The sequence below is a fragment of the Temnothorax curvispinosus genome, unplaced genomic scaffold (genome assembly GCF_003070985.1).
Source record: "Temnothorax curvispinosus isolate PA1 unplaced genomic scaffold, ASM307098v1 QBEX01006528.1, whole genome shotgun sequence".
Lineage (NCBI taxonomy): Eukaryota > Metazoa > Arthropoda > Insecta > Hymenoptera > Formicidae > Temnothorax > Temnothorax curvispinosus.
Genome location: NW_020216308.1, coordinates 33,973 through 44,966, shown reverse-complemented (window position 1 = coordinate 44,966; position 10,994 = coordinate 33,973). Strand labels below are relative to the sequence as shown.

The 10,994-nt window shown below is 40.3% G+C and overlaps 2 protein-coding genes across 2 annotated transcripts; both read left to right on the top strand.

The window, feature by feature from the left end:
• The first annotated feature begins 165 nt into the window (after nt 1-165).
• On the top strand, nt 166-1,986 carry LOC112455924 (nucleoside diphosphate-linked moiety X motif 8). The gene is made up of 3 exons (XM_025018141.1): nt 166-398; nt 764-994; nt 1,113-1,986. The coding sequence occupies exons 1-3, from the start codon at nt 354-356 to the stop codon at nt 1,602-1,604; spliced, it is 768 nt and encodes a 255-aa protein (XP_024873909.1). The 5' UTR covers nt 166-353; the 3' UTR covers nt 1,605-1,986.
• A 654-nt stretch (nt 1,987-2,640) lies between these two features.
• Nucleotides 2,641-10,269, top strand: LOC112455933 (splicing factor 3B subunit 3). The gene is made up of 13 exons (XM_025018152.1): nt 2,641-2,805; nt 2,956-3,471; nt 3,708-3,880; nt 4,081-4,577; nt 4,651-4,816; nt 5,081-5,249; nt 5,986-6,137; nt 6,663-6,818; nt 7,067-7,358; nt 7,469-8,135; nt 8,213-8,329; nt 8,512-8,890; nt 8,993-10,269. The coding sequence occupies exons 2-13, from the start codon at nt 3,075-3,077 to the stop codon at nt 9,479-9,481; spliced, it is 3,654 nt and encodes a 1,217-aa protein (XP_024873920.1). The 5' UTR covers nt 2,641-2,805; nt 2,956-3,074; the 3' UTR covers nt 9,482-10,269.
• The last annotated feature ends 725 nt before the right edge of the window (nt 10,270-10,994 follow it).

Sequence of the window (10,994 nt, the reverse complement as noted above, 5' to 3'; positions counted from 1 at the left end):
CAATCAGGATGATGTAAATTCGTCTTCTTCTTCTGTTAAATAAATGCAAATAAATGGTCCCAATTCTTTACGAGCGAGGTTCGGTCAACGGTCTTCTCAAGGTGTAGAGTGTCCGGTGTGTAGTAAACAGTATAATTCGTCGATTCTCTTTTATTCATCACAAGATAAAAAAGACTATAGGGGTGACATCTGTAAACCGTTTTCAGAACTTTAGTCGACAAGCAAGTAAAGAGCAAGTGGTGGCAATTGGCAATTGGCAATTGGCAAAGTGGTCCGTCAACGGTCGAAGTGCGCGCCTGCGGTCTCGTCGTGGTTACGTTTTACTGATTTATGTCACGACAATCTGCCGATTAATGAAGTTAACCGCGGCGTCGATACGCCCTTTTCTACGTGCCTTCGTAAGTGTCTCACGATCCGTCGTCAACATTTCGAGGGAACCTCGGATCATGCATTATGCTTACGCATCGCATCGCGTTTACGTCAGACCGCCACCATATGCGCTACTAACCTTAATTGTCGTAAAATAAACTCGTAGGATAGGTCAGAGTGCCAATGGTGGGAAATTTGAAATGAAAGGTCGCTTGTATGTATTAACGTATGTATGTTATGTGTTATGTGCATACATTTTACATATATTTTATATTAATTTGCAATCTTATCTATTAACTTACAATATTAAACCCAATAAAATATACTAATCAATATGTACTAATCCTATATGAAAATTATATACTGAAAATACTTTTGTTTAAATTATTTCAAGTCCATAGCGCCCGAACATCGTGTTGACATGATCGATTCCACCCTGAAGCCCGAAGTCGTGCTTTCGGAGAGCAGTCGTAAGGCTTGCATCGAAAAATTCAAGTCCATCCGGGTGCCAAAGGCGAGCAACGTGGCAGAAGCAGCCGTTTTGGTCCCGTTATGTTTATATAAAGGAGAACTCGGTTTCTTATATATGCTGCGGTCCATGAGGGTCACATCCAATCCAGGACAAGTCAGTTATTTATATTCTTACAATTAGTATCTGTAAATATCTTAAAAAAAGTTATGTGAACAAATGTATATTTTAAGTTAATAAATTTTTGCTCTCTTCTTAAGGATATCTGTTCTAGGTATCTTTCCCGGGTGGCATGCGCGACGAGACTGACGTCGATCTACGGGAAACCGCGTTGCGAGAAACCTGGGAGGAGCTCAAGATCCCTAAGGAGAAGGTCGACGTGTGGACCGCGGGAAATCTCATCGGCAAGGGCAACGTTAACGTAATGCCGGTTCTAGCTTATGTCGGCGAGGTAGTGCCGGAAAAGCTGGAGATCAATCATGACGAGGTGGAAGAAGCGTTCGTAGTTAGTTTGCAGAAATTGTGCGATCCTGAGCTAATTCATTTTACGAGTTTCCGCCATCCAGTTATGACCCTGCCGTGTTATCTGGGTGGAAAGCACCGTGTCTGGGGATTTACCGGCGCTATCACTCACATGGCACTCGAATGCTTGGTGCCGCAGGTCTACAAATACAAGTTCTTTTCAGTACGACCGATAATAACGAATGATTCTAGCGAGACGGAATCGAATTACTTTGATTATAACGCGACGCATTCGAAGATATAAAGGATAGATTAGAGTAAAAAGAGAGCAACAGAATTTTAATGAATTCAAATTTTGATGCTGATAGGTTTCCATGTTCATATATGTAATATGGTCTAAATTATCGGTAACTGGAAAATCAGAAATATTTTTTTATTATATTGAAAATTGAATTTATTAAAATTTCGCTCGATTTTAAATTTTGTGTATAAATTTTTGAATGTCAAAATTTAGTTTGAAATTGATCATTCAATTCTAATTCCATAACTTTGGAATGGAATTGAATTTAGATATTTTCTATGACATACTCAAAACTTGTTACAGATTTTGATCTGTGATTTTAGCGGTTATGGTTATTTAGCGTAATATATATTAATATATGATATTTAAATAACATCGTGTTTATAACTTTGTACAAAATTAAATTGAATAAAAATGCTTAATCGAATGCAAATTGACTTTATAAACTTTATATTTTAGTATATTCATAGCTCAAGTGCATAAAGAAGAATTGTCAGCTGATTGCGTGGAATTATATTTAGTCATTTTTTTTTCTTTGACAAAAAATTGTCTTCTATTTTAATAAATACTTAATATCATCATATATAGAAGAAACAATCAATAACCATTGGAGTAACTTGAGCAATTCTTCAAGACGTATACAAATTCCAAATCTAATGTGCGATATCCAATAGGAAGAGATTTGTTTATTAAAACAAAAATATCACTAATTACAGTCTCTAGAAAACGCACTTTTCTCTCTCTATTGCAATAAAAGTCTATAACATCAAATTTCTACAAATATGAATATGGATTTCGCGCGCACCGGATATGATGTTCGTCATAATAAGCCCAATGGATTGAATGGATATTTTCGGAACAACAAATCATCGAATCGTCATTGTCATCGTCTTGTAACAAAACTGAAAACCGATACTGATTCGTTGGATCCAATGGTAGTAACCAATCACGTTCGTTTACGCTTTCGATTATACGTACGCACTACTCTTGTCTCTGCAGTCAATGACGAGGACAGATGCGCGTCGTTTCCGGCGGATTACGGGATTACTATTACTCGTAAAATCCGCGAAACGCGGCGACGACGGCGTCTGTTCTCTCCATGGTTCTCTCGTAACTGCTCGTGACGGCGAGTATACTCGATTTGATCGTGAAAGGAAAATCCGGAGGCATCATCGAGCGTTACCACATCGAAAACTTGATCGAGGTAAAGAGAATATCCTTGGAAGTCGTCCGCTTTCATAGCCAACCTCATTTTCGTGCTTAACGATTCCTTTCGACTTAATTTCGGCGTATGAACGACGGGCCGTGTCGTGCGTGTCGTGTTGAATTTACATATATACGCATCTCGTTGCAGAGCATGGACTCTCGGAGACGTTTGTCGAGATTATAAGCCCTCCGTTAATTCATCATCATCATCACTCGGTTGAGAAATCGACGAAGGAATAGAAAAAGCCGACAATCTAGCTAGCCAAGATGTATCTGTACAATTTGACCCTCCAACGTGCCACGGGCATCACGCACGCGGTGCACGGCAATTTCTCCGGCAGTAAGATGCAGGAGATTCTCGTCTCCCGCGGCAAATCGTTAGAGCTGCTCCGACCGGATCCGAATACAGGAAAAGTCCATACGCTGCTGACCGTAGAAGTTTTCGGCATCATTCGATCCCTCATGGCATTTAGATTGACCGGCGGAACGAAGGATTACATTGTCGTCGGATCAGATTCTGGGCGTATAGTAATATTGGAGTACATTCCTGCTAAGAACAGCTTTGAAAAGGTACATCAGGAGACTTTTGGCAAGAGTGGATGTAGGCGCATCGTTCCTGGCCAATATCTTGCTATCGATCCGAAAGGAAGAGCGGTTATGATAGGTATATATATTTTTATCTCACATTTTTGCCTTCGGCAGTTTTATGGAACAATTTATATTGTTATTCTTGTTGTTAAATACCTCCATGTGATTATTCTTTCCGTGTTTCAACTGAATAACATTGATTACATCTTTATTATTATTATGATGGTATTTTATTGATAACACAATTAATACAATTAATTACTTTGATGTGAATCTAATGTTATATTTTGTTTGTTATATTTACTGTTGTAGGTGCTATTGAAAAGCAGAAACTTGTGTACATTCTCAACAGAGACGCTGAGGCCCGTCTTACAATCTCTTCTCCATTGGAAGCTCATAAGAGCAACACTCTGGTGTATCATACTGTTGGCGTCGACGTTGGTTTTGAGAATCCTATGTTTGCGTGTTTAGAGATCGATTACGAGGTAAACTTGTGTAATTTTTGTATCACTTTTTTAATAACAGATATTGTTGATAGTATCACATGATTATTATTCCGTGTTTCAACTGATTAGCATTGATTACATCTATTCGTTGTTATGATATACTTATACGATCATATTTGCAGTATTATATTCATATAAAGCGTGTATATTTAATATCTCTTGCAAAAATGTTAATTCAGGAAGCTGACAGCGATCCCACGGGCGACGCGGCAGTGAAAACGCAGCAAACGCTTACCCTATATGAGCTTGATCTCGGTCTAAATCACGTAGTACGGAAGTACAGTGAGCCATTGGAGGAACACGCTAACTTCCTTGTGTCTGTGCCCGGTGGCAACGATGGTCCAAGCGGCGTACTCATCTGTTCCGAAAACTATCTCACGTACAAGAACCTCGGGGATCAGCACGACATACGTTGTCCGATTCCACGACGCCGTAACGACTTGGACGATCCTGAGAGAGGAATGATATTCGTGTGCTCGGCCACGCACAAGACGAAGAGCATGTTCTTCTTTTTGGCGCAGACAGAGCAGGGTGATATTTTCAAAATTACCCTCGAGACGGACGAGGACATGGTCACCGAAATTAAGCTGAAATACTTCGACACGGTACCGGTAGCTGCGAGTATGTGCGTCCTGAAAACGGGATTCCTGTTCGTCGCCTCGGAATTTGGCAACCAGTTAGTACTATAGACCACATGACTAATGCGTTCGAATTACTGCAAACAGCGCAATTGCATTGTTCTTTTTTAGTTACCTGTATCAAATAGCGCATCTCGGAGACGACGACGACGAGCCCGAGTTTAGTTCGGCAATGCCACTGGAAGAAGGTGACACTTTCTTCTTCGCCCCTCGACCGCTTCGAAATCTAGTGCTAGTCGACGAGATGGACAGTCTCTCGCCCATAATGGCTTGTCAGGTGATATATCTATTTTATAAGATACAAGTTTCTTATTCTCGACTATGCCGCACGTCAAGTAGGTAGGAGACGTTACTCGTGCGTCTCTTTCCTGTGGGATACTGTGCAATAACAGAATTCTCTTCGTCGCCTTTGGTTTGTTATTGCAAATTGAAGTGAATACTTGGAGAGACAAGCGTACACTTGTAATCACGATATTTTTCTTTTCTCACGTGTCTCTTGCAGAAAATATGAGAAGCTTTATGAGAGATTTTGACTGTATAGGTAGCAGATCTGGCGAACGAAGATACACCGCAATTGTATATCGCTTGCGGACGAGGACCGCGATCCACGTTACGAGTGTTACGCCATGGTCTCGAAGTTTCCGAGATGGCCGTGAGCGAGCTGCCTGGTAATCCAAATGCTGTATGGACTGTGAAGAGAAGAATCGATGGTTAGTCAAATGATATTTCTACATAACAATTGTCTGCATGTTTCCACTTGAATTGCTTAATCGACAGTTGATAAGTTTTAGCTATCATTTCATTGAGAATTTACTTTCCACATGTCTTGTCTATCTCTATCCTTTTTAAAATCTCTATCCTTTTTAAAATCTTTTTTACGTCAAAGCGACGAGGACTGAAGTATTCTATTCAGTCAGCATTACAAGTATCAGATACTTCTATGTTTCTTCCATTCTCTATTTGCGAAAGTGGATCGTAAGTGGCTCAATAGCATAATTCGAACAGATTTGCGTAAAGCTTTGGGGTAAGAACATTAGTACTTAATATAACTTGGAAAAGAAAATTGTAGTTTTGCTTTAAAAAGACAAACGGCATCGGTTTTATAAAACGATATTAATGAACCTGGTGGCTTGATACACTCTTATCAAACACCAGTTCTCTCTTTCAGGATGCCAGCGCGCTATTGGTTGACCCACAGAACTCTGAATGACCGAAAGGTAAGGAACTTCGGCGCGAAATTGGCACGAGTAAGAGTCGATTCGTTCGACAAAAAAAATTTTAAAAAAGTAGGCGAAAGCCCGTTGACTCTTTCTGTGCCGCACGAGAGCGTGCGCAGTCGAATGATCGAGGACACCTATATTATATCTCTCTGTGCAAATTCAAATATTCGATTCGGCGACGCATTTTCCTACGTATTGAGGATGAGCTTTGTAATTTTGATTGCAGAGGAATATGATGCATACATCATAGTGTCCTTCGTGAACGCCACACTCGTACTCAGTATCGGCGAGACTGTCGAGGAAGTAACGGACTCGGGTTTTCTCGGTACAACACCGACCTTGAGTTGCTCCGCTTTGGGCGAGGACGCATTGGTGCAGGTACATTACACATGGAAATTATATTGTATGGTATTCCGTGGACCCCATGCGTGAACCATACATCCCATGTATTAAATTTGAGAGTAATGTAAAATTAAAGTAAGTAAAATTTGATTCGATCATTAAAACATTTTTAAATTGACTTTAGGTTAAATTATAAATAACAATCTCAATTAATAGATTGTCTGATCAAAATAATCATGGTTTTTTTAAATTCATATTTTTGGGACAATGGTATATGCATGGGATTGTAGAATTTTTCTCTCGATTGCACTCGGTATCTCCGGCACCTGGTTGACCACGTGCCGGTCGCAAAAAAGTGCTAAAATATTCGGGCTCACGCATCGTTGGAACGTTCTGGATTTAGTCTAAACTTTCCTGGTATTACAGGCCCAACAATCGTACTACAGAAATCTTTTAATTTTTACAATGATACATAATCCAATATATTTTGTTTTATTATTATTAAGTATATGACACGTGAAATATATAATTTAATCATCTGAAATCTCAAACGTCTTTCAGGTATATCCTGACGGTATACGTCACATCCGAGCAGATAAGCGTGTCAACGAATGGAAGGCACCCGGCAAGAAGACCATCGTGAAATGCGCGGTCAATCAACGTCAAGTTGTGATTGCCCTCACTGGAGGGGAACTAGTCTACTTCGAGATGGATCCTGTATGTATTTGCAATAATTCTTAACGCTTCCGCGATTATCCCAACGATCGCATTATTTGTTCTCTCTGAGGTGTCTGATTCTTGTTCTCAGAGAAGTAGAGGATGCGAAGAGCATACTACTCATTTCATCTTGCATGACCAACCTAACTGAGCCTATTGCTTAGTGGTTGGAACTGATGGAGAGTGAACAAGACATCGCAAAATTTTTCGTCAGTAATGGCTTTCTATTAATCCACGTATCTTTTCAGACCGGACAATTGAACGAGTATACGGAAAGGAAAAAGATGCCCTCGGAAGTAATGTGCATGGCCCTTGGAAACGTGGCAGTGGGCGAGCAACGCTCGTGGTTCCTGGCTGTCGGTCTACAGGACAATACCGTGAGGATAATATCGTTGGATCCCTCGGACTGTCTAGCGCCAAGAAGCATGCAGGCATTACCAGCAGCTGCGGAAAGTTTATGCATCGTGGAAATGGGCGCCAAGGAGGCGGATAATTCCGAGGATGCAGCGCCACAGCAATCCAGTTTGTACCTGAATATAGGTAAATTATATCTCCAAACTTGCATCTATATTTTTGCTCGTAGTTTTCATTTCTAAAAAAATTGTGTTAAATCGTCTTTAATACGTGTTGTATGTTACTATTAATTCCAGGTTTGCAAAATGGAGTGCTACTCAGAACTGTGTTGGATCCGATTTCCGGCGATCTCGCAGACACGAGAACTCGCTACCTAGGCTCTCGTCCCGTTAAACTCTTCAGAATACGAATGCAAGGAAATCAGGCGGTACTGGCGATGAGCAGCCGATCCTGGTTGAGTTACTACCATCAGAATCGTTTTCATCTAACGCCTCTATCGTATGAGAGTCTTGAATTCGCGTCGGGGTTCAGTTCCGAGCAGTGTCCAGAGGGTATTGTCGCCATATCGACGAACACATTGAGGATCTTGGCTCTCGAAAAACTTGGCGCCGTGTTCAATCAAGTGAGCTTCCCGTTGGAATACACGCCGAGGAAGTTCGCGATTCATCCTGATTCCGCGCATCTAGTGGTCATTGAGACTGAACACAACGCTTACACAGAAGAGACTAAGCAACAGAGAAGACTGCAGATGGCAGAGGAGATGCAAGAGGCGGCCGGTGCCGAAGAAGCGGCCGTCGCTCGGGAATTGGCAGAGGCATTTCTGTCGGAAGAACCAAACGAGGCGGTTTTCGGTGCTCCGCGGGCAGGCCCGGGACTGTGGGCCTCTATGCTGAGAATAATGGCACCAACTACCGGGCAAACGTTCGAAGTTCATCGTTTCGAACAAAACCTAGCTGCGTTATGGTAAGCAAAAAAAAAAGAACAATCAAGCTTGATCAAAATCATAGATGTCCAATGTTATAAATGTTGTTCCTTTACAGCCTTTGCCTCGTGAAGTTCGCCAATCAAGGTGAGCAGCTGTTTCTCATCGTTGGAGTCGCGAAAGAATTTCAATTGAATCCTAGAGTTAGCAATGGCGGTTTTCTTTATACGTACAAGTAAGATATCTCACTTTATTCCTAGTGTTCTCTCTGATATTTTTATACTAAAATGATGATTATCAATTTGGATGTCTGTATTTTAATGATGTAGTCCTGCAGTGCTGATTTTTATAGCAACTTTCAACGAACATGATATTTTTCGTGACGAAATAATCAAAAGTGATTGCTTTATGTTCCAGAGTAAATGCGGAGTGTACCAGTATCGAGCTACTGCACAAATCTCCATTAGATGAGGTACCATTGGCCATTTGTCCGTATCAAGGTCGAGTACTGGTCGGCGTGGGTAGGATGTTACGGCTTTACGACATGGGTAAAAAGAAATTATTGCGTAAGTGCGAGAACAAGCATATACCAAACGCTGTCGTATCGATCAACGCGATTGGTCAACGGATCTACGTCAGCGACGTGCAGGAATCGGTGTACGCTGTGAGGTACAAGCGCCAGGAGAATCAGTTAATCGTTTTTGCGGATGACACGCACCCCAGGTGGATCACGACGACGTGCGTGTTGGATTACGATACCGTCGCCACTGCCGATAAATTCGGAAACATAGCTGTGGTGAGTTCTTACCGTGGTCGCCTTATTTTTATTAGCAATGTGCAACGCGTTTGTATAACAATTATATACGATTTATTATATTCTTGTCTTTCCTCTTTTCAGATACGATTGGCGACTGGCATTAATGACGACGTAGACGAAGATCCTACCGGAAACAAGGCTCTCTGGGACCGAGGATTACTGAATGGCGCGAGCCAGAAAGCGGACACAGTGGCGTGTTTCCACGTCGGCGAGACGGTAATGTCGTTGCAGAAGGCAACTCTCATACCGGGCGGCTCTGAGAGTCTGGTGTACACAACCCTAAGCGGAACGGTAGGTGTGCTCGTACCGTTCACAAGCCACGAGGATCACGATTTCTTCCAGCATCTGGAGATGCACATGCGATCCGAGCATCCTCCTCTATGCGGCAGAGATCATCTGTCCTTCCGGTCGTATTATTACCCTGTAAAAAATGTCATCGACGGCGATCTCTGCGAACAATTCAACTCGATCGAGCCTGCTAAACAGAAGAGCATCTCCGGCGATCTCGAGAGAACGCCATCCGAGGTGTCGAAGAAGTTGGAGGACATACGTACGCGTTACGCTTTCTAAATTTTTCAGACGCGAGGACCATGTCCTTCGACGTACTGTTTTTTCAACTCTAGAACTCTGATGTTTTTAATATATAAATGATCTTGAAAAAATCCGCGATGGATGCTATTAATTTTTTTTATTAATCAATCTTTCTTTTTGCATATTATTGGATCAATGTAATACATCTTTTCCGTCGATTTGATCGTGCAAACTAAATTCTGTTATAGGTACATGATGATTGCGTATAAAAGTTCAAAACTGTGTAAAAATTCGAGATTTTTTTTATACGTGTGATAGCTTTATATTATATAGACATAAACATAACTTTTAGAATATGTATATGTTAACATCGAGATGTAATGTATATTCTCAATTTCTCTTAAACAAATTGTCAATAATGGGAAAAAAAGTAACAGTATTTTAATAGCTTTAGAGACTCGTGTAAGCTTTTTGTATTTCAGTAACAATTATAAATCACTACGAAAATCACGAAACGTTGACTCATAAAAGTGTGAAAGTTATCGGATTTGGCTCTTACGTTATAAATAGATTTTAATTATATTTATACCACGAGTGTAGATATATAAATGTAATGACGTTGTTCCACCACTTATATATACCGAACTAACGCATTGCCATTCGAATCAGCGATTAAGCAATTAATTTCCGTTCATTGTGGTCTTGCAAATTGCACATTAAATCACCTACCAAATCTAACATCAATTCATCACCTAATATTGATTTGTATATCCATCCTCTGAATATCTAAGCATGAATATCTTTGAATATATTTCTTAAAGGAGAAATGCTCACCGTCTTTCTTTCTATTCTTCAAGAGACAATATCTCGCTATCTCTCTCCAAGTATACTTCATATACTTGTAAATTTTTATATTGTGTATGTATATATGTTTTTTAAGTTTATTGCTCCTAAAACGGGAGTTGCCATCATTTCATGCATTTTCAGTCAAAATATTTTTTTAACTCTTTAATAATCTCCTGTAAACCATGAGATCGAAACTTGAGATCTATCGGCTACGAATCGACCATTCCTCCACAGAGTCACGGGGTGTTCGCCTAATGTTTTAAAGTAAATTTTCCTATTCGATTTATGAGCATTTTCTCGATGGCGGATTTTTAACGACCATCAGGAATTGCCCCGCTATTACATGGTGCAACAGTTTCTGAAAAAGTAGATCTTATCCTCGTCAACGAGTCCACTTCATTCCGACTGAAACTTAAAACTCGTTTTTAGTTTCGTTATATTCGCATCAAATTTTTACGGGAAAGAGATATAAGTTACATATTCAATCTTCATTGGATAAAACGGGCTTGGTATGCCACGCCTAGAGAGACCTTTCCTTTCCCATATTTTTCAAAGGATGAGAATTATGAGAGATAAAATCAGAAACCTTATCTGCAATATGTTATACATCTAATAATGAAAGTATATGTTTTCAGTACATTTGAATATAAAATATAAAGCAATTCAAGGAAGGATCAAACGACGAGAGATTTCGAGCTATTTTAAA